The sequence below is a fragment of the Falco punctatus genome (genome assembly GCF_963210335.1).
Source record: "Falco punctatus genome assembly, chromosome: 7".
Taxonomy (NCBI): domain Eukaryota; kingdom Metazoa; phylum Chordata; class Aves; order Falconiformes; family Falconidae; genus Falco; species Falco punctatus.
This window is the reverse complement of record NC_137587.1, coordinates 68,336,125-68,360,351: the sequence shown is the minus strand read 5'-3', so window position 1 is coordinate 68,360,351 and position 24,227 is coordinate 68,336,125. Positions and strand designations below refer to the sequence as shown.

Here is a 24,227-nt window from a genome sequence, read left to right as displayed (position 1 = left end):
TATAAAAAAGGTCTCCTGTTCTACAAAAGAGGGCTAAACTCAGAAGGCAGAAAAAGTTGAACACACATATTCAAACAAGACATTCAAAATGGTGGCAAGTTTCACATTTTGCCAAAGCCCGCTAATACCAGTCTGGGTTTATGGAAGCTTCCTGCTGACTGTAGGAAATCAGATCAAATACATGATGTTTTGTATGTATTTTCCAACCGCCAACACATGTTTGTGTTTAAGGGCTTCTAACGGGTTGATTCCTGGTTGCATCAAATCTCAACATAAATGCAGTATAAATGGTAAACCAAAAAAAGCCAGTTACTGTGATGTCCTTTATAAAGAGTCACTTAGCCATGAAAGAATGGAAAAGGCACAGGAACGCTAGTCCTAACTCTAGGTAACACCACTTATATAGGGAATTTATACCAGCAAAGAACTAGACTTGGTGAATCCTGTCTCCTGCCCCACTGACTCAGACGGTGGGAGCAGGATCTGGATATACTGTTAGCTTTATGTCCCAGAGAGCTGGGTGGCCCAGTAATGCTTCACTGGGGTGGCTCTCTGGTGCTCTGCTTTATACTGCTTGAGTTGCACAGAGTGAGGGATCTTCAGCAGATCAGAGAAATTAGCCCTTCAGCTTTGTATCATAAGCTCTATTCTATAATGTGGAATTATTTTGTAGTTGTCAAATGCAACAGAACTGTAATCAGCACAATTTGAAATTTTAATATACAATATAATTCAATCAAACAAAAATTTCAGACCAGTTTTGATTGAATTAAAAAAATCAAAAGAGCTATAATGAGTAGTTTATGTAAATTAAACCATTCTTTCTGGATACATTCCTTCTGGCTTTAAAACCATTACATTAGGAATGAATTTGGCACAATATACAGAAATATCAAATGCTTATTGAAATTAACACATTTAAATACCAATGAATATTTAAACTACAAATAGTTCTCTGAATGCCAGAACTAATGAAGTCTAGTTTCATATGGATTTTTCTGCAGTTGAAATGTATCATCTTTCAGCCTCTCAGTCACGTGGATTCTTAGGAATCTACTGCATGAGTTCATGCTATACTGTTTCCCTTAGTGAAGTATTTATAGGATCTCTCTCCTTACCTAAACACCCGCTGTAATGAAACACGCAGGACTTTAAATGATCTCACAGACCTCAAGTGTTCTGTCGTATACAGTTGAAAATAGCTCACAGGTTTAAAAGCTATTAGTTAGGCAAAACATAAAAAAAAAACCCTTAGAAAACCAGATTAAGTAGTAATCTGTCTGTATGTAGTCCCCAACTGATTAGTAGTGTTCAACTAATTAGTCCAACACTTTGTTGCAATAATTCCAAGTTTCTGTGTAGATCTAAGGCTCTGCCACCTGTATGCTTTCATTTATACATGTCCTCACTTCAGATAAAAAAAACCTCTGTGTAAAATTTGCATGTTACTGCATATGAATGAAGTGTTATGACACCCAGCTTATTCCACAGTTGGATGCCAGGCATTCATTTCTATTTTGGAATATTTAACTGTTTTATTTGAATTACTGTTACCTATTGCTTTGTACAAGCGAGTCTGGACTCTAATATCAACCTTACCAAAGTCTTACGATGAAAGCTCAGAGAAAAGATTTGCTGTGCCAAAGAACCCCAGTGGACTATCAAGAGGCCATGAAAACAAATTAAACAAGTCACACTTACGTGTGCCCACTTCTTACTCCATATCTCAGGGCTGTGTCGCTGACGTTCCTTTTGAATCCAGTGGTAACATTTCAGGTGCGAAATAACGTCACAATAGGCAGTGCCATTTCCTCCAGACTCATTGTTCACTTTAAACAACCAACGCTGCACTTCCATATTGTCAATGATGAGCTGGCTGAGAACGCTAATCATCTGTGGAGCAATGACACAGAGATCTTTTGCACCGTGACAATATTAAATTGTTCCCCGATTTAGACTTCCAGTTCCCCAGTGCTTGGACTTGAAATTTATTTTCTAAATACCGCTTCTTTTTCTTAAAGATGCTTGAGTTGTTACCCTTATCTTGAATAAGGAGCGAAAGCACCCTTGAACATTTTTTGGTGGAGAACCTAGGGCCTCCATCCTGCACTTCAGTCCACAAGTACAGGCTACCAAACAGCAACTGAGCACCTTTGGCAGTCAGTGAAGCTGTATTCTGCAGAGAGAAATTTGCCTGTCCAGGCTTTTTTGTCTGATGAGAATCTTAGGCTTTGGATAATCACTACTGCTCAATAAATGTTTGTGACAGGGTACAATGTGGGATGGGCTACAGTATTTGCAAAATCTAAGAAATAATTGTGCCAGATTCTAACACCAGCCAAAACATCTGTGAAATTTTCCTACTGGAGAGTACGTTGTACGGTTATAAATGAACGAAGGAGTTACCAGGCAGGCTTTATAAAAATGCTAATTATTTATTTGTGTATGTACACAGATTTAAATGGCTTTAAAATGTCTTTTGTCCAGCTGGTGTAGGATGCAATTAGCTTCTTCAAAACTGCAAATGCCTTTGAACCTGGTAAAAGTATTATCAGATCTTGTTGCATTGGCTAGAGCCTTCCACGTTTTCTGTGTAGTAAATTTGGGGACTTTCGTTTCTTTTTTTAATGTTGACCTAAAGTACAATTACATGTGTGCTCCCGATGCTATTATTTGTGGCTTTTGAGAACTGCATAAATGCGTTTTTCTTGATGACCCCCCTACAGTAATGAAATGGATCAATAATATTGTAAGGACTGTACCAATCACAAAGAATTATGTTCTATCTTTAAGTGAAAACTGAATTGTGCTTTAACATAGCATCACCTTGCTTAGATTATTTACCCTAAAATGCCAATATCTCATACAAGCAAACAACAGAAGTAGAACTTCCATAACACTGTAGCATGAATCAAAAGTATTTGATGCACATAAATTATTTACAATAAATCAAACAGTTGTTTTTCAGATCATTGATCAAATATTTATTTCATCTACCATAGCAGTCACAATGTATTTGTATAGCTTAGATTGTTTTCAGTGTTAAGGATGATTAATAAAAAGCAAAGCAACGTGAAAAGCCTCTCTAAGAAGCAGGAATACCTACAAACCCTGACACTGATGATTTTCCTGTGTGAGATGTTGCACCACAATAAATATATTTTTTTACAAATCAGTGCAGATCATACTTAGACATATCATTGCAAACTGCAAAATCAGCTTATAGGTGAAATACTGAGGCACTGAACGCAAAAATAAATAGATATAAATTGAACACAGTACAGAAAACTTGTGCCTTGTGATTTTAGTTCAGTAATATTTTGTTCTCTTCTTACTGGTCATGCTAACAAGATAGGTGAATTTAGCAATGTTAAGCTAGATACAAAGTAAAACTTCAGTTGCAGATAGGCTCATTGAACCTCAATTTGAATAGGCTGACTGCTTAAGTGGAAGAAATTCTCCCTTCATCAAATACTTCATTTTCCCAGAAACCCTTGTTCTATTTTTAGTCACTGGTAAAACTCCTGTTAATCTCACTGAGGCTGTGACTTCATCCATGGAGCAGCAACACAAACTGTTGGAAATAACTGGCCAAACACAATCTTCTCAAGAAAGACCATGAAGAATACCAGAACAACCCTATTACTTCCTGACTAGGAAACAAATTGCATTTACCTAGATAGAGCCAAAAAAGAATCAACATCATACATGATTTAATCAAACCCAGTTAAGGTTTCATTGAGAAGAGTCATTGCAATTGTGCAACATTTGCATCCTGTCAGGTGAAACCAGGCACCTGCATGTTGACCCATCGCAGACCACATCCTGCTTACCTGTTCGTTGTTGTAGATGTCAGATTCTCCGGGAGGGGTTGGCACACAAGCATTGGCAAAAATTCGTTTACTTCCAGACTTGGTACTATAGAGGTGAGCCACTTCTGGCACGGAGCCTAATATAGGCACATTTAGCATGTCAGCCACCGCTAAATCATCTTTGTGGGGAACCCCTCCAACAATGTAGGCATTTCTGTTCTGGATAAGAATTTTTATTCTTTTGATTGTCTTGGGACTGTACTTCAGCTGAGTGGCTAGGCACATGTGATGCTTCTGTATAAAGATAACATTATTCTTGTTAAAAGGTGTTCTTTTCTATTCCATGAACCTAATTTATAATGTTGCACACAATAAATACATTATTAATAGCAGGCTGGGTTATGACCTATCCTGTAGCTTAGCAGTTTAAATTGATAAAAGCTGTTGGGGTGAGGCTCCATAATCGTGCACATCTTTAGTGTGTTGGAAATGGGCTCATTGGGAATAGAACTAATTACTACACATCTGTATTTATTTGATCCATGCGGAATTATCCTTCTGTCAGTCGGCAGAGAGGCTGGTGGCCTTTGGATAATAGTGATTCATCTCAGCAACACTTCTGGCATGGTTTAACTCTAAAGCTCCTAAAAATCAATACAAAAATGAAGAAAAAAACCCTATAGCAGGGAATGTATTTCACCATACAGTTCAGCAGTATTTTAAGTGATTCTCTGAGAATAAACCACTTTGATTTACAAAACCTTTCACTGATCACATTAAATTACTAGAGATATACATTTCCATTACACAGCAGTTCTAGATAGCTACTGTAAACACAACTACAGAGTACTCAAAGAGAGTGTAGTAATTTTGTTGTTGTTTAAGTACAAGGGTTTCAACTTTTTGGAAAGAATTTTTCTTCTAAAAAAGAAGATCTAATCCTGAACAAGCTGCTCATAACAGATACTATAACCTCTAAATTTAAACTGAAAATATTAGTCATGGAGGTGAAACCTCAAAAATATTTTCTACAATGTATCCCATGCATGGCCTGCAGATAACCCAATTATCTTTCCAAAGACAGAGAGGTGCACTGAGGCTGAGACAGATAGGCAGAGACATCATGCAGAAATAGTACAAGGGACATCAACCACAACAGATTGCCATAAACAATTCATAATCGTAACAAGAAGAAAATCCTCTTCATATGGAGCTTTTGTCTAATTTAGGCACTAGTCAGGAAAGTATTCCTTTTTGGGATCACACAAATACTGGATTTGCTAGGGATTTCCAGGACTGTAGGACCCAGAATATTTTCCTTCAAAATCCTGGATGCTCCTCCATAGGGACTGAAATATAAATCCTGATTCCACTACTTGGATGGGGACGATGGTGGGAAAGGAGACAAGGAGGCCCATGGAAATGGACAAAAGGAATCCCCTTTTGTCAATTCCTTGGTGCTTTCTCATACCAAACATGCAGCTGCAAAAAGTGCCCAAGTATCTCTGTAAAGGAGTCAGACATACTGCAAGGACAATGAGAACGTAAATCAGAAATGAGATGCTTTTCACAGTTCTAGTAGGAAAAAGGGAGTCACAGAAGTATGAGGGCAAAAAGAACAACAAACAAGTTTTCTGGAGTCTTTTTCCTTCCATCGGTTTTAAAACTGAGACTCAATGTTCTGATTCATTTGTTTCCTTTCTCCTGAGCACTGGTATAAAAGCAGGGAGATGGCCCATTCTGTTGGTCTTGTGGCAGAGTTCTGCAGTGTAGAGAACAGGATCAATTTCCAGCCCCGGTCACTTGCTCCCTGGGGCCACAAGTGGTGATGTAGGGATGAGATTTGCTTTGTCTCTCTCAATAATGGATTTTACAGTTAATTAAGGAGTGCAGGAAACAGGTTGTAAAGTCTAGTTCATTCCTGCTTTAAGAGTGGTATAGCTGCCATGATATACAGTAGTGCAAGTGAAAGCAGGAAAACCAAGGAATCCTCTGAATTTGAGTGCAGCGTGCATAGAGTAGTGGTTAGGAGGTTAACCAAAGGGCTAAGTCTTGCTTTTCAAGCCTGTTGATTTTTGGTTTTGTCTTTAAACTTCTCAAGATCAGAGAAGCTGACCTTGGCATCAGCTTTACCACGATGAGCAAAGCCACCACCACGCTGTTTTGATATGATATTTGATATGTAACCCTTGGTTAGAAGTGTTTTCACACTGCACGTGGATGCACCAAGTCACAAGAGGTCATTCTAATAGCTAGCAAATGCCTAAGGACGACAGTATATGGACAACTTTTTCCTCAGTCTCTCTCTGCCTCCCCTCTGCAGATGCCAAAGGGCACACAGCTATCTGTGATTGGGTGTCTTTTCTACAGATATTCCTTACATCCAGTTCCATCAAAATAACTAGGAAACTGGGCAAGGCCAATTTGTGCTTCTAGAACTGCTAAAAGGAGCCTGCTAAGGTGGCCTTTAAGCCACACTTTCACATACTGGGAATAAATTTAGGTACATTAGGTACAACAAAAGCTTTTTATTAAATAACCCAGAAGAAAGATCCTTAAAGAACCTGTAAAGCTCTAACCCTTACCCAGACAAAATGACAGCTAAACCCATGGTCACTGAAGCCAATGGATGACTATGGTCAGTTATGAGTACAGATTCCTCTCCACAAAAAAAGATACACTTCTTGGGCACATCAGTTAATAGACGGTAAAGAATACACGCTTAATGAAAAGAAGGTAGTTTTGAGGATTCTGCATATAAACGGGTGCACCACACTGAACAAGGGTGTACCTCAGCCTGGTATCACATAACACCTGCAATGGCCCATTCTCTCTGATGGCACCTGGCACCGATATATGCTCCTCAGCACTCTACAGCTGCGGGAGCGGCACAATCCATAGCGCAGAAGAACCATGTAGCCCTTGAAACTAAGGTTAGGCTCCCTACATCACAGCATGTAACTTTCCCCAGTAAATCATAGCTGTGTAATATATTTTCAGAAAGCTGTTTGCTCTTCACCTCAAAAAAAAAAAACATTGTTTGGAATATTTCAGTAGAAATTGGAAGAGTGAAGGCTATACACAAGAGATGGATGCCTAAAAACAACCTGCTTTTTTTTTTTTTCTTACAGCGAAACTACTTCAGCCAAATCAGTATGACCAAAATCGTCCACGAAGTATATTTTCCATTCCTGTACAACCTGTCCATGTTTAGCAGTTCATCTTGTATCCATAGTATGATGTGGTTTAGGTGATATTTGTAGCATGGTTCATGTAGAATGCTTCTTAAAGCTTCCAATATTTGGTAGTTAGTACTGGAAAAATAACCCAGTATCCAGCTACAGTTGTCAAAGTGCAATTTAAAAAGAAAAAATATATTACTGGTATTTATCAAGGATTTACCATCCCAATAATTCTACTTTACAAGGTTAAGACCCAGCACAGGCAGTTGTGATTCTTGCAGGTTTCCAGTACTCGGATAAAAGGACAATACTAAAGAAAAGCCAGCTCCTAAAAACACAAATATAGTCTTGATGCTTTTCTCCAGTTTCAGAGAAAACAGAACACATTCATATCTACAGAATTCATTTTAACTAGGGCCAAACTCCTAGAGACAGCTGTGACTCAGGGGTCCTTCCCTATACAGCAAAAGAGCTAAGCACTCTTCTTGCATTAGCTATTTTCAGACTATTTCAACAGAAAAGGATTCACACACGTACACAAGAGTAGTTCTACAGTAGCATACTGTTCAGCAACACATCTGAATACTCACACTTAAGGAATATAAAAAGTTTCTTTACCTTCTGAAGCCCTCAGTTTCAATCAGTCTACAGTAAAACAAATACTTGCTTAACAAAATAACTAGAAGATTGTTATTAATATATATCAAAATTAGGAGGAGGGCTTCAGGAATAAACCCTAGGGATATAAAGACACCACAAAGATTCATAAAAATCAAATCTCAGCTAAGACACTGTGGACTTAATATTTACAATATAAAACTAGTCTCCACTGCATAGAGTCTTCACCACACTGCAGTATTCTCAGAAACACTGTGCGTAGTGTACGTTAATTAAGGTCTCCTTTTAGACCATGTTTTAGCACATAGATTTAAAACTGATGACAAGTTTGGAGCTAATATTTCTGTATTACCTAACCCAAGTCGTTTTAAGTTATGTTTTTTAAGAATTTCTGCATTGGATTTAATTGCAAGAAACACTACAAACACATGAATGATTGAATGCTGGGCTACCAGGAGATAAAAGTTTGAGTAATAAGAGCGGTTTATCGCTATGATTTGCTTAGAGATATAAATCTATCACATTCTCAGTCCCAAGCATATAGTAAGAAGGGGCGGTGGTCTGCAAATAGCCAATATAGGACTCTCTCAACTAAGTCTATAAAGCTAAACCAGGATATTTATTTCCAATGCTCTAACTAGTAGTCTAATCAGTAAAGCCCTTAAACTTGCAATAATATTTCACTGATGTGTACCAGAGCGTTACAAGTTATAAAATTTCCAATTTAATTTTACTGCATCCCTCAAGCTGTAGTAATTAGAAGACAAACTCACAGGGAAGCTGTTTATAGCTTCAGGGGTGAGAATTTTGAACCTGTCCTGCAGGTCACCCATGTCCTCAGGGTTCCCAGATCTAACAGCTGCCTGCAGACCCAGGAGTTTATTGTAATACTGCAGTAACTCCTCACTCAGATGAAGGGGGCAGATGTAGATGACGTCCACATTGGCATCTAAAACAAAGGGGCACAATGTTCATTACTGGAAGAAAGGTGAACTCCATTCAGAACAGCAATCTGATAATTCCTGATCATTTGCAAACAAACAGCTTCCCTAAAAGACCACTGGAAATAAAACTGAGATCTGTAATTCCCAAATCTTAGCTGTTTAACTGATTTTCCTGTGCTTCAGCATTTCTCTGAAGACAGGTCAGCAACCCAAAGAAATAGCTAGTTTTTGAAATTCAATCGGCAGCACATATCGGGGGCAGAATTTTGAAAGTGTTGCAGGGGGATTTAAATGCACGACTCACATTAACATCAATGGGAATTGTGCACTGCTTTAAAAATATATCCCATTAACTTCAGTAAATTATAAAACCGAGCTATTAAGTTTAGAAAGCTGATGAAATCACAATTTCATATGCTGCCTGGATTTTGCATGGCCTGTTCCTGTTCTTGTCCTGTCCACAACAAAGCACACGGTAGGATACCATTAATAACTATTGCTGAGCATGCGAGTGTGCAGATTAGCTAGTTAAATACCACAGTGTGAAAATCTGTTTTTCTGCATGTAAAACAACTTGGGCTGAAAGACAGTGTGTACACAAACACTTCAAGGTGAGAAAGTGAAAGCCTTTAATATACACTGTTTTGGAAAATTTTAACTACTCTGCTCTTCGAAAATATTAATGTTAATAGATGAGCTAATGAATTAATGGGCCTTGCAACATCAATAGAACACGCTGCCAAAAAGCACTCCTAGATTTGGATCCAGCTCCTGCTGAAATCAGTAGGAAGTCTTTCATTGTCTTTACTGGGCACAGGAACAAGAGCCTGGAAAGTGCCAGTGACAACTGCTATTACATGTGAATGAATCAGAAGCAAAGCAAGTATTGGACTAAGGAAACCCGGAGACTAATGTTCTAAAGGAATAAGATACCCCATTCATTCTGTTTGTTTTGCCATACTGCAGCAGGCAAACAGCCCGCATTAAAAATGTACGGCCAGAATCTCAACTGAAGCATTAAAGTAGTACAGTATCCAACAATCAGCCCTGTATCTGAAACCTCCGCACAGCCTTTCTATAATGCAGTTCATTACCATATCACTTCTTAAAATGATTAAAAGGAGTAAACTGTTAGTCAATACTCTATTGCTTTTAGGCATTTACTCAGACTTGCAAAACAAGCCTGAAAATTTACCAGCTAGGGTACAAAAAGACTACTTGCCAGTCTCGGCTGTAATGCTGAATGGACTGCACTGTCAAAAATTGACAAGCTCAAGTGAATTTGTTGAATAAAATGTGGCAACACATTTTACTACTCTTAGCATTGCCCTGTAAAGAGATATACAAGTCTCCTTTGGGCACGGTGGGGCTTCAGAGACAGATTAACTCACAGATCACAACAAGCAAGGAAATCCTCTGGTATTCTAAAGAAATAGAAAACTAACGTGGTAAATATCAATGCTCTTCTGCCAGGCACAGGTAGAGCATCTCCTCTAGTTAATAATGTATTAATATTTAATTAGTTTGTATTTTACTCATAGTCTATCTTACATTTTTGCAGTAGAACCAGTTCTCACATTCACAGATTTTAAAGTGAGAAGGAATGCCTGTTTAATGTGCTGCCTTTGTACCTTTAAGTTTCTAATTATCATTTTACAGACCCAAAACACCCCTATGTTAAAAAAATTAAAAAATAAAACTGTACAGTGGAAAAACAATATTAGTGCCTAGATAATATATAAAGGCAATTACATTATTATTTTAGGCAACTGTAAATTTCTGGATCTAATATATTTTTGTTACAAACTTACTAAATGGCATTTATAAAATAATAATGATACTGAAATATACATGAATCATGTAAAGTATGTCATTCCAGGGAGCCAATGAAGTTGGTCACTGACAAATAATATTATTCGCTGCTTTGCTTAAAAGAGGACTGTCATTCCAGGAAAAACTTTTAAATGCATGTCTTTTGCCTCATTTGCTAATTAAAAAAAAAATGGTTTAAATAAGGTGTTGCTCTTTTCTAGCACATCTTTCTCTCCATATGAGCCTGGATGAACACTAGCAGAATTAGCTACCTAATTTTGTAGAACACTAAACACTTTTGATCATTTGTGGTGCTCAGCATGCCACAGGATGAGGCTGCTTTACTTTACCATGGAGTCAGAAAGAATCACCATGTTTTTCTTAATACCTTGGACAGGAGAAAATGCCACAGCAGATAAATTACTTCTGAGTTTATATGTTCTCTGTATTTAACATTAATACAAAAAGAAAGTCCTCACTGGTCATTTTCTTTTATTCACAACTATGGGCAAATAACGGTCAAAAAATAGGCAGCCAACAGCTCATAACATACCCAGTATGTCACACAGCCTTCCCATCTGCATGTTCTGTTGGAGAGCAAGATCAGGAATATGCTCACGGGTGCACTGGGAATATCCTGGAAAACAGGGAAAGCCCTCACAAACTGTATTCAGAAAACCCCTGGTACATATTTGAAAGAAATTAGACTTTTGGGTTAAAAGAAGCTGTAATAAAAGTATTAAAATCCCTCAAACATGGTATAACACTAACTGCATCATCTTTATGAATTTACTTTTATTAGTCAACTGATGCAACACCATGTTTTCATGTCATGAGATTTTAAATACAGACCTACATGTTACAGACCTAATAGAGCTTTATAATTAAAACACGTAGACTATTTTGTTTGAATCTTCTATGTTTCTGGATCTTTTTTAAACACCAAAAAAACCTGACACCATCATTAAGCAAGAATCCTGGTACATTTTGTTCTTCACACAGATAAAAGGCAACAAAACCACTTCATTAAGGAGATGTCTGGGTGATATCTGATCACTTTGTTGCAGGGGATGAATGAGTGGCGGCCTGCCTGAGCTTGGATTATCTATTTGGAGCTCACACTTCCAACTGACTGCATACTTGCATTCAAAAAGACTGCAGTAAATGACATAACCACTGTAACTATAATCTCTAATCCTGTAATTTCGAAATTCAGCTAATTCTAAATTAATTGGTGTGCATACACAAACACACACCACCACAAAACGTGAGTTGCTAGTTGCAATAGCTGTGATTGAATCAATAAGGAAGTTAAGCCTCACATTCAGTGTTCAGCATAAAATCTTGACCAATCTGCTACCAAGATCCTTACATTTCCATGTATCTGCACATCAGCAATCATCTGAAACTCATGAAAAACTTACTTTGACTAAAATCTGCTTAGTATTTCAGTGCTTTCATTTTGAAAGACGGCAATAGTGGATCTTCCAAGCAAATTACAAGGACAATTATTACAAGTAATCAGGATTCTAAGGGACTGTGGCAATGACATGTTGCACACAGGAGAGCAGAACATAATAAAATACAGAGAAATGGAAATCACCAGTTCCACTTTTAGTAATTTTTTGTGAAACTTACATATTGTAGTTAGCACAACGGTACCATGCACCTGCAGAACTATATCAAGGTAAAAGATACTGATTTTTTTTTTGCCACTCTAATATTAAGCTACAGTAATTCAAAAAAGCTTGCTCTGATCCCTTATACTTCAGTCTCAAGGCTTCATTTTGTTGTCTCAGGTGGGGACCAATTTTAAGCCACTAACAATGCTGCCTAACAAGCTCAAAACATTTAAATTTCAAATGTAGAAAGTAGCCGGTATCCCTACACTAAACTGTCCTCTTGAAAACACATTTGTTTTTAAGAACGGAATCTGGGCAGAAAAATAACATGCAACTACTGCTTGGAAAAACAGTACTTATTTGAAAGGATAAGAGTTAAACTAGCAATTGAACAAACAAAACTTGCATGTTGCTATGGTTCTGCAGATACACTATAGCATTACACCAACTACCACGTGTACTTTCCTTAGATAGGTTAATAAAACATTAGTTCACTATATATTAGCTCCCATTGACATGACCTCGTTAGATTTAATGAGAGGAATATCCACTCCTTGCGAATCACTCAGCTTCCAATGGACATTATGAACCATGTTAATCCTCACACCTGCTACATTTTGAATGCTCTGTACTTTCCTGGCCAGTCATCTGACAACGCTTACTGAAGGCAGGGGCTTAATATTCCTTTCCCTGCAGTTTAAACAAACTTCAACCCAAATGAATGACATATACTGCGATCATAGTCTGCGTGTTCCAGCACAACTATAACCTGTGCCATCATTTCTGGTTTGTTATGTGCAGCTGGTTTATGTATCACTAACATTTTGTGCTACAGCGTTTGGTCTCAAATGCATGCCACATTTCCGATAAATTTGCATTTGCCAGAAGCCAAAGCTCCGATTTTGATTCAAAGAACCACTACTTCAGTTGATCTATACCTGCAATCTGGGTAAGCTAAACTCCAAATGGTGTCTGAAAACAGCGATGGTAACAAAAGCCAGACGCGGCAGAGCGCTTGAGTACGGGGTTGCTCATTTGCACAAGGCATCAGTGCACCATGGCAGCCTGCTGGTGGGGCTGGTCTGCAGGAGGGTTGACCTTGGGAAGCAAGAACTGAAAAATTTCTATTTCTCAGTTCAGAGGCACTGAAAGGACACTGAGGGCCTTCCTCCTTCACTTGAAGTTTTACAGTAGTGTATGTGCAACAACTTCAGTGCAATGCTCCCAATTTGCACAGAGGGAAGTGTAGGGAGAGTTATAGAAGTACTAAAATAAGGGGTATATGAATAAATGGTAAAGGGCCTGCTTTCACCTCCCTTTTCAAACTCAGCTATGACCTAATGCCCTTTAGATGCCATTTTCTTGATAAATTTCGCTCATCTCAAAGTGTCTTCTCTCAACAAAGAATCTGCAATGCTTTCAAACTTGCCTTTGAAAAAAGCAGCAGTACAGAGTACAGGGAGACACGACATGACAGTTTAAGTAACCACGGGGTGATGTCTGAAGGGGAAAGAGGAAAGAGCTATCTAGGATTCAGCCACCTTGTGCTTCCCAGTGCTTGGGACAGGTCTAATAAATAATAGTTAACTTTTCTTACTATACTTGGCACACCTACTGTTGAACTGAAACTGCTTTTAAAAAGGATTCATGTATCACACAAGAGGAAGTTTTGATACATATACAGTAGGTCATATAGGGTGACAAATTTTATTTATTGTACATTTAACTATTTGGATAGAAAGATGGGGCAATCATTTCAAAATAGTTGAATTAAAACAAGGAACAGTATTTGAATCCCAAATACTGCAGAAGTGTATTCATCCATTAGAGTGTGGGAGTAAACCTGATTAAAAAGTTCAAATTCATTTTTCCTTATACTAGCTCATAAAAATGCTAAACAATCTTTAAACAACTGAATCTACTTTTTTTTTTTAGCTATGGTAGAAATCCAAAGGTTTTGTTTTGGTGAAATAAATGGAAACATTTATTTTGCAGCAGTATAATTTAAGCCCTTCACTATCCCTTTTTCTGGATTATTTCCAGAAACTTTACATGAATCTGAAACTGCTGTGAAAATGAAGACTGCTGAGAAATTCACAGTTATGACTATATCCATTTACTGGAATTCCACTTGCATGGGAAGAAAAAGCAGACTCATTTGCCCTAAAAGCTGAAGTCAAGGAAATGTGAGTAGAAAATTTCAGGCTCTATTTTAGATTTACAAAACCGAATAGAAAACCCACTATCAGCATATCAAACTACTTCTCTGTCTTGGTGTTTATGTGCTCTGTCCCAGTTCTTGCCATTTAGAAGCATTTTTATGATTACCCAGACTCAGGCATTAAAAACCAAATCCTGCTGTTATCAGCTGTCCTTTTGTCCTCTTAGAACGAAACAACATGTTACTGGTTTAAATTGTCCAGTTTCCTGCCCAAATAGACTTCTTAACTGTAACATTCCATAAGGCTAAAGAAAAGGTGGCAAAATATTTCAGGGTGTTTAACAGTTCTTTTTCCAATCAAATATGACAAGACATGGCAGATCAAAAGCATAACTGGAAAAGGCCTGAGAAGAAACTACACAAATGTTACTAGCTGGAAGTGTTCCAGTAAATGAGCCCAAAATTTTACAAATTTTTTTAAAGGTCAAATATGTAGGAGCAGAACAATTAAATATTTTAAATTATTTCTATTCTTATATTTTAAAGATTTTTAGTTTACAGACTTTATGTTTTTATCTTTTCAAATTTTAAATGTAAGCTGTTCTTAAAGTGACATAAAACCAAATTTGGTCAATTTCTTCGACATTTTATGTTGCTGTTTCTCAAAATCAGTTCAACCTTAACATGTCAAAAGAAAAAAATGCCATATATTTACATTACATTTTAATAAGCTAAATGCTTATCATTATTTAACTCATGTAAAAACCCTATGGAACTCTACTAAACCTCTTGATATAGCCGACGCATTTAATAACCACAAGCATGAATAATTTTTTCAAACAGCACTTTCAAATCCCTCTTTTGGAGGGCATAAAATATTGTTTTCCATGCCCTACTTAAATAGGTATCCTAATTTTCTAAGAAAACATCTGCACTCAAATTATCTTTACTACTTACTTCCTCATTAAGGGAAAATTTCCACTTGAATACTGCAGCCTCCAATGCATGCATATACAAAATCCTGTATTTACAGCAGAAGGTTGCACAAAGCATGTTACAGTATTGGGGCCTGGGCTCCAGGTGAAGTGTTAAATGAAGTGGAATTTCACTAGAATTTTAGAATTCACTTAAGAAGTTGAAATAATTTTAAGAACTTCTATTAATTCCACTGCATGCTACAAATCCATCAGAGGAACAAGGACATAATTAATTTTTTGTTAGTTTGTTTTGATTACACTGAGATGTTTTTAATACAACTTTGAATGCATCTGTTGTGCAATGACTCTGTTAACTTTTGAATGCACACACCTAATTAATATTTGCTTTTTCCTGCACAAATGCTCTCCTTCACATCTTCAACCAGTTTAGAACAGTGGAATGTATAAATTATTTTTAAACGATCCTGCTTTAAAATAGAATTCAGTCACATTATTTAACCTAGCATATCCACATGAGACTTTTAAGACAGAGGTGTAATTAAACTCAGTTGTTCATCAAACATATTTATGTTAAACAGTCAGCAGAATCATGAAATGAAAGGCTATCTGGGCTCCAAAATTGAGAACTTAAAACTTATTTACAGTCTTCATTAATTCAGGTCTTAACCAAGTCACTTTATGAAATCCTGAATCTCTCAGGTCAATTAATTTGCTATGTAAGTACAAATTATAAATCAAGTTACAAGCATTTTGACAGGATTTCATGCTTTAAGAGATTATCAGTGCATTTTAGAAATTCCCAGGAAATCGTATTCTGTAATTTCTGAACACCTACACTGCCATTGCATTGCAGAAAACAGCTTTTAAGCTCCCCAATTCATAAATGTAATTAAATAATTACATTAGTACTAATTAACATGAAACTGCAGATTATTTAAGCGCAAAAACCACTATTCAACTTCTTAATTATTCTTGTTCACACAGCATTTCCTTTTGCTCAGGCGCCCTAGGTGCAAATAAAGCATCCCATCTGCTCGTAATTAGAACTAAATAATTTCAGAGAATGTAGCTTATCATTTTGACTGCACATTTGATTAAAAACAGTGTACAAGCAATATCCTGGCTTATTGCTGTAACAGCAACAACACACACAGGCCCATGTTTTCCTATCATTAAAGAAGACTGAAAACATTATCTGTTATTTCAGGGGGAAAAATACAACTTTTTAGTTCATTTCATACAGATGAAAGCAAATTACAGCAAATCACCTCTCCACTGAATAGCGGCCCCCACATAATGACTTTATTTGCTTAATCCCCAAATTAAACGCCGTTTCGAGCGAAGGCCCTGTGTTATTACTCTCATCATGTCGAGAACATTTTCCTGCCGAGACCAATTTGAATAAAACAAGGGGCCTTCCTTGAACTCAATCAAGGAGTCATAATGTGGTGGGTAATAGAGGTTGCTGATAGATTTGCAGGCAAAAGTGTTATACCTAATGATGGGATATGGATAATAGTCCTCCTGGAGGTCCTGATGCGATTCCAGTTGGCTGCCAGATGCTAAAAATCAAGAAGAGCATTGATCAGTGACAGGAAGCTGTAGTGGATTCATCTAGTCAAACTTCAGCTGTTTTTCCACTGTACAGTTAAGCCAGGCATAAATTATATTAATTGATTTAATTACATACTTAAAACATCTTCCCCAATTAATTTAATTAGGTGGCTACATGAAGCTACTGGCAGGGGAAGATTAGAGGCTGCTCACTTAATTAACAGAATATGAATGAAAAAAAAAAGAAAGCAAACATAAATGAAATTGTGAGCACTAATTAAGAGGCTGTCTGCAAACTTAAATACTTTCTGACAAAGTGGTGACAGGAATGTAGACAAGAGAGGGATTTTTTTTTCTGCAAATTAAGTGCCACAAGGTATATATAAGGAACTAAGGTAATGCAGTTAAAACATTGATTTTCTGACAGAACTACTGAACTCAAAGTGAAGGGACATTTTCCATAGAAACACTGCAACAGATTTTGCAGCCACAAAGGCTGAATTGCTGATGAAAGATGAAATATGATACTTGGACAAGTGAACGGTTAAAGGGGGAAAAAATGGAAACAGCTTATTGCAATCACTGAAGCAAGAGATGTTTAGAAAAGAAGTGCTGCCGTAACAGCTGGTAGCACTGCACACCTTGGCCCTGATGTAAAAATTCTCCAGGTGTCTCTGACGTGACTCCTTCAGGGTCTTTTTCACACGTGCCATGTGATTACGCAAGAGCCAAGAAACCGCGATCACACCTGATGCCCACTGCTGCTGCCTGAAATGGACGTAGGCTTTTCTGGCCTGATAACATCGCCACGTTGCTTGGATCTTTGTAGCGGCCATTTCAGTACCCCCTTGGCCTTTGTACCTTTGGCCAGGTCGATTTAAGATCTTTTCCACAGTTGATTGATTCTTTATCACTGACAGAATGTCGCTTTTGGTAGGATTCTCGTTAAGCTCAAAGTCTGATGCGACTTCCACCAACTTTTTACAGTTTATTGTAGCCAATGGCACATCATAGTCCTTAAGAAGCTTTTCTGTACATTCCAAAAAAAAGATAATGCTCCCCCAAGATAAACAATAATGTTGCTTGAATGCCAGAAATCCTGGAGCTTTCCGGTCTATCGTGCCATGGTAAACAGCAATGTCGCAATCAAAGCACAGATCCTGTAAGGACTGATGTGGAAACATTTGTGGGGGCTGTGGGAAAAGAACAGCCACAGATTAAGAGTAATTGCCACTGGTCATAAATGAGTGGTCAAGACATGCTACTGTATTACTGTTTATTACTTAACTGTGGGAATTTATGCATCTGAAATACTAGTACTGATTTACACATCATAACCACAGTCTAGCCCAGCTTTACACTGTAAAACCCATTACCACATAAAGACCTCAGACGTCACGCAAGATTATGAGCATTTTTAAGGAAATACATTAATTGCACAGACGAACTACACTCGATTTACTGAATATAAAAATTTAGTTCTACAGTTATTCATTGGACTACAGTCAGAAAGTAACTGCAATGGCATTCTTCCACTGAGACTGCCTCCATGTAGTCCAGAAAACGGAAAACTGCCATATAAGTGAAAATAGGGTAAAACTCAGAATAAAGTGTTCCTCCCTCTTAACAGAATTCCAGATCTACTGGCAACTTTAGCCAGCAGCTCATTTGCTCTATTTGCAAACTGGTTTTAGGTAATTATTTTTATTTATGTAACTCATTGATCTCCATTTCTCAAGTTTGCTTTATTTTGATTTTAGATCTCCTCAATAACACAAAAGTCAAAAAGTCTGGAAATATCAAGCAAAACTCCAGACAGTTTGCTGTGGAACACAATAATTAGCCATAAAAAAAAAGTCCTTTTGGCATGGGGATCAAGAACAATCAGCAAGCATTAAGCAGTCAAGGTCAAACTCCCCTATAGTCTTCTGTAAATATAAAGGGAAACACTACATTTGCTTAACTGCAGTGAGGGAGATTTAGATGAGACATTAAAAAACTCTTTTATAACAGTAAAGATAGTTAGTTAAGCACTGGAACAGATGGCCCAGGGAGACTGTGGAGTTGCTATCACCGAAAGTTTTCAGAACAGGTTAGAAAAACATCTGTCTGCAATATTACAGGTACAGGTAATTCTGCCTGGAGGTCTAGATAACCTCATAACATCCTTTCTAGACTTATTTTCTAAGTTTCTGTGAAAAAAATCCAGACAAATTTAGGTAGAAGACCTGCAACAGTAGAAACCGGCAACATAAAAAGTATTTCCTATTACACTTCAATATTTACTATTTACTGGATTTGGTTCAAACCCTCCTGTACCAATTCAGTGATTTACAGTCACTTCCTAAACCATTTCTGGTGAAGACAGTATTAAAAACATGAACAAACCCCTTATTATCCTCACTGTCTAAATACCTGTGTCTGAGAAGGAATCTGCAGCTCAGATTCCAGCTGTTGAGCTGAATACATCCACACCGGTTTTGAATTCCTTGCTGAAACCATGAAGCTGCTGGATGGAAGTGGTGCAATGTTACCTTTACTAGAGGAATATGTGCCATAAATTGCTTCCTTTGAGTTTGCAAACATGCTGGTGTCTGTATTCTCAGGGTCCACCCTACTACTAATCTCTCCTGTACCAAAGAAAAAAAATGATCACAGGTTTCATTGTTAGAAGTGCAAGAATGGCATCAAATTGATACTTTACCACCTACCATTAGGTACTGGCATGCCCCAGTTTGCTCTCATGTCCAAGTAGGTTGCAATTTTCAGTTTTAATCTATGATGTTCTAAAGTTTGTAATATGCCAGCCAACGGCATAACCAGGATAACAATGTCAAAATATCAGCACTTATACTCTAGGCTATTCCATATATAATTCTAGTTTTCAACCACCCCTTTTCATTAGAACTTTCAAGTTTATGGGATTGTTACTGAGTCCGCTGCTCAAGTTGCTTATGTTCTTCTCCATACTGACCTCACATGTCAGAAGCAGCTGTAGCAACAACAGTTTGGACTACCCTTTGTTCAGAATCCCATTGCCCAGAGTATATTCACTTACTAGGAGTTACTCATTTAATCACACTGGCAAAACAGTTGCTTGATGAGCTGTTGTAAATCATGTAAGTCACAGCTTTACACTACCACCAATTGTCATAGCTTCAGACTCAGGCACTTAGAATTTGAAACACACAGGTGGGAGCGTACCAGGATTTCAGAAATGAACAGGGACCAAATCCTCACAGGGCTTAAGAAATCTGATTCCCATTCAGCTGTAAGACACAGGATGCTCATATACATCTTTATGCACTTAGTATTCTTAAGAATTTGAGTGAATGCTCATTAGACAGCTGTTTCCTTGTAAGATAAAACAAGGGGCCTGAAAGTGAAGTTGGAGGTGCAGTTGATGGTTGTTATTAACCCTTTGTACTCACCTACAACTGATTTCTTGTGCTGCCTGTGAAATTCACGGAAAGGTGCCACTTTGGATAAAACAGGAGGTGTCTGGAGAGTTATCTTTGCTGCTGGAGGGATGGGTCTTTGTTCAGTTAGGCTCAGAATACCTACAAAAAGATAACATTACTCTACAATTCATATATATTCCAGCTATGAAAGAAAAAAATTAGTAGCAATAAAGAAAGAATTAAACAAAGACAGACCCAAGTTCTCCCAACTCTAAATCAAAACTAGAAAAGCAGAAGTCATCTTTTATTGAAAGATTTGTATCTTTCAATATTTTACCTTCAAGGAAGGTGAACTTTGCCTATAAAAATTGACAACTACATGAAAGATACTGTAATGGTTCTGATTCTGAGAAGGAATTATATGCTTGTACCATGGCAATTTAGTATGTAGAATGGAGGAGAATACACTTTTGTAAACCACAATGTAATCATGAGTATGGGCTGATTGCTAAAATAGTCCAAGTGCAGACATAGTTAAAAGTGAATGATTAATAACCAGACATTAATCATGACAGTTTATTTTGACCATGGTATTTAGTCATACAAGAACCCTCCATCGCACACAGTTCTTTCCAGTAGCAGCTGAACTCTGTGAATTACAAGATAACTAACTTGGGGAGGAATGTTCAACATAACATATGCTATGTCTTAAGTTAGCTACCACATGGAGTATAGTAGTCTGAAGTAGATCTCTACCCTTTGCAACATTTGAGATCATAATTCTTACAGGTTTTGAGGTGCCAGAAAATTTGATTACCAGGTTTCTGCTCCAAACTGCAAACAACACTGCCTATGTAGCATACATCTGGTAGCAACAGTACCCAGGTGGCCTTCGGTACTCACCTTTTGTTGTATCTTCTTCTAACAGGGGTAAGGGAGAATCCACGTAGTGAGAGGCAGGCAAGTCCCACAGGTTGCTAACTGTATGACCTTTCACTGTCTTCTGACTACACATCTAGGAAGAGACAGAATCTTCTTTTAACAAAGGGAAATGGGGGATTTGCAAAGACACACTTTTCTACTCCCACAATAATAAACAAATACAATTTCTGCTATGAATTGCTTCATTAAGATTTGATAATGTATCAGTATAAGCACTGCTTTTACAACTTATGAACATGTTACAGTATTGTCTGCTGTCATAACTTCAGTAATTTAAAATAAAGTTAATTAAATCCAATTGATGTCTTTGACTTTTGCTGTGCAAAAATCAGTGTACTAGTTAATAAAGGAATCACAAGAAGTTTACTCAATTTTAATAAGTATAGCATAAACATAGTATTTCTTGACAGAACAGTCTTTAAATACATAAAATACATATACAGGCAAGGTACCAGGAAAAAAAAGGAAGCACTTTCAAATATGTAAATAAATCTTCCCTGGAAAGCATACCAATAGAATTAAAATACATGAAACTGCTCAGAAATCTGAGAACTGTAAGTATCACAGACTTCTGAAGTTTCAGGGTTCCTCAAGGACAGCAGGGAATGACACAGCCTGATAATGTGATGTGGAAACATGTGCCATGCTGGCTGTGCTAATGTGGGGATTAAAGCTCCTTTACTTCCCCAATTAACCTGTGCTTGCCTGATAAAACAGAACCTGCTGGTTCTAAGTGCCAGGAATTCAAGCAATGACACACGTCACTTTGGGACAGTGATGTCATGTGCCTTACTATTACACTTAGTATCACACACACAGAGCATTGTACAGGGAAAAGAATATATTGTCACCTTATACTTCAGTAGTATAAACAGAAAAAGTCTGTGTTACCATCTTAACATTTTTTTCTCTCTCCAAAGTATCCTCAGTTTCTTCCCGACTAGGAATACATATACTATTCCATTTGCAATGTGGGTTGTACTCAACTCCTAAAGAAACAGAGTGCTAGATATTCAGTGGGTTTAAAGCATTACAGCACATGCAACTTCTAGGGAAATAACATCATTGAGATCTCTCACTTGATGATAGTGAGCCACTACCAGATTATATTGTTTTCTCTCACCTGGCTGATGCTAAAAAAGACAATGATAAACCTAGAGAGACATGAAAGATTCAACTTAAATGTTTTATAAAGCAAAAGGAAAATTTAACACTAGTCTATCAAACCTTATTCTGTCACTCTGTCAACAGGGGTTTTTTTTGAGAAATCTAGATAAAAGTTTCTTAGTTTTAGCAGCTAAACTACCTAGGGACTGGGTGTGCTCTCATATATGCTGCTCAGAACTTCCTCTGCAAGTTTACAGGTTCTCCAGTTAATTTTCATGCTGGGTCCAGAAAACACAAGAAAGAGGGTAAATACTAAGTTTAAAAGAAGAGGGTAAGTGTGTGCCAGCACACAGGTGAATACATTATCAATCTCAAGATGAAGAAAGGTAGTTGGAGGGGCATACTGGGTCTTCGAGCAAACAGGAAAGCCAACAGGCATATTGAATGAGGAAAAAAGTCCTGAAGACAGCAGGGCTAGGAAAGAACACTGGGACAGGCTGGACAAAGAGCCTGGCAGAGAATCAGGCAGATAAGACTAGGATGTGTTCTGGAAGCAGTCTCAGAAGACAGACTCAAGGAACAGAGACTGGGGCAAGTAAAAAATGGGAAAAGGGGAGACTGGGGCAGGCTGAGAAAAGGAAGCAGACAGGCTTGAATGCAACAGTACATACGTCCCTCACAATCTGTAGTGGACCTCAAGATTCTAGTCTCATCTGTAGTCAGCAAATAGCTGTGAAACCAAATTTTAAAAATGCCCTATGCTTTTGTGGGTGACAATCTGTTACCAGTTACTTCATTAGTCTAATGGTTAGAAATTCTTACATTGGACAGTCACGCCTGAACCCTACTGACGAGCTACATGGAAGACAACATAATGCCACATAGTGGAAATTTTTTAATTTTCTTTTTAAAAAATTATTTCATTATGAATGATGACACCTTAAAATTAATATTAAATACATATAATAATAAAGGTAGGAAATATTTCTAATTCTGCAAAATGGGAATAATATTTACCTGTTATGGAACACATTGGGACTTTCTGGTTTAAAATACTAGATTTTAATGACTGATTATCATGCTTGTATACAGCTTTTAGAACAATAGGATCCAGGCCATGATTGGGCTCTTTGAGCACTATTGTGCCATAATTAGTGAATAACGTCAACCATCAACTTTATAGAAAGGGATAAGCAACTCTAAAGAACTACTTATAATCCTACCAGGGAAATGAGATAGATCAAAATAAATTATTGTAATTTTTCCTCCCAATTTGTATAATAACATTGTCCACAGGAAACATTAGGGAGATAGAAAATATGTACGCTTTATCATAATAGAGAATCTTTCAGAGAAATCATAGGCACTCATTTTAGTTATGGCCATTATGAAGCATCATGCTTTAAGGGATCTAGATGTATGAATCTTCACGTCCTTGCATTCCAAGAAAATAGCGATACGCATAAAACAAAGATTAACTTTATACCAGCTGGCATATAAGTGGCTTGATACTGAGAAAAGGGTATAATAAACCACACTTTTCCACTCACTCTCAGCTCCAGCAGTTTGTTGAGGACCCCCAAAAATATATAAAATGAAAGAAATTTAATTAAATAGTGACTCCTTTTTCAGGCTATTGCTATTGTATCAGTAAAGCAGCACTGACTTTACTATTGGTCAGTTTTATCCTAGTTTAAACCCCAGCAGTTTTGCGATGATAAACACTGTGAAACATACATATTTCATTTGTGTTTGTAGAGATGTAATAAGCTACAAAGAAAAGCAATTCAGGTGAAGGGTATGAGTTCAAAAGCCGCCTAGAGGTTTTTGGGGGTTTTGGTAGGGTTTTTTTGCTTTGGTTTGGTGGTTTTTTTAACTGGAGATAAATATTCAATTCTTCTTTGCTGTATTCTTTAATTTCTATAAAGTCCAGGGCAGGTGTCAAGTTAAAATAAGGACAGATGCAACTGTAATGTAACTTAAGCTCTCATTTACATTGCACAGTGCCACTGTGATTCAATTCATTATGTAATACAGGGCGGCATCGCAGAACTGCGGAGCTAACCCAGAATGGTTACCTATGAAAATTCCACCCAGTCTGCACAGCCTTCTGCTATGTTCTTCCAGCAGCCTG

At 37.4% G+C, this 24,227-nt stretch overlaps 1 protein-coding gene across 1 annotated transcript in view; it reads right to left on the bottom strand.

The window, feature by feature from the left end:
* IQCH (IQ motif containing H) overlaps positions 1–24,227 on the bottom strand; it is a 71,558-nt gene that overhangs the window by 33,757 nt on the left and 13,574 nt on the right. Inside the window, exons 6-14 of the mRNA XM_080396943.1 lie at positions 20,948–21,059; positions 20,075–20,203; positions 19,059–19,273; positions 17,285–17,836; positions 16,585–16,651; positions 10,922–11,005; positions 8,386–8,561; positions 3,834–4,106; positions 1,702–1,893 (exon numbers count right to left, since the gene is read on the bottom strand). Of these exons, the coding sequence (XP_080253069.1) occupies positions 1,702–1,893; positions 3,834–4,106; positions 8,386–8,561; positions 10,922–11,005; positions 16,585–16,651; positions 17,285–17,836; positions 19,059–19,273; positions 20,075–20,203; positions 20,948–21,059 (1,800 nt within the window). The remainder of the gene's footprint in view (positions 1–1,701; positions 1,894–3,833; positions 4,107–8,385; positions 8,562–10,921; positions 11,006–16,584; positions 16,652–17,284; positions 17,837–19,058; positions 19,274–20,074; positions 20,204–20,947; positions 21,060–24,227) is intronic.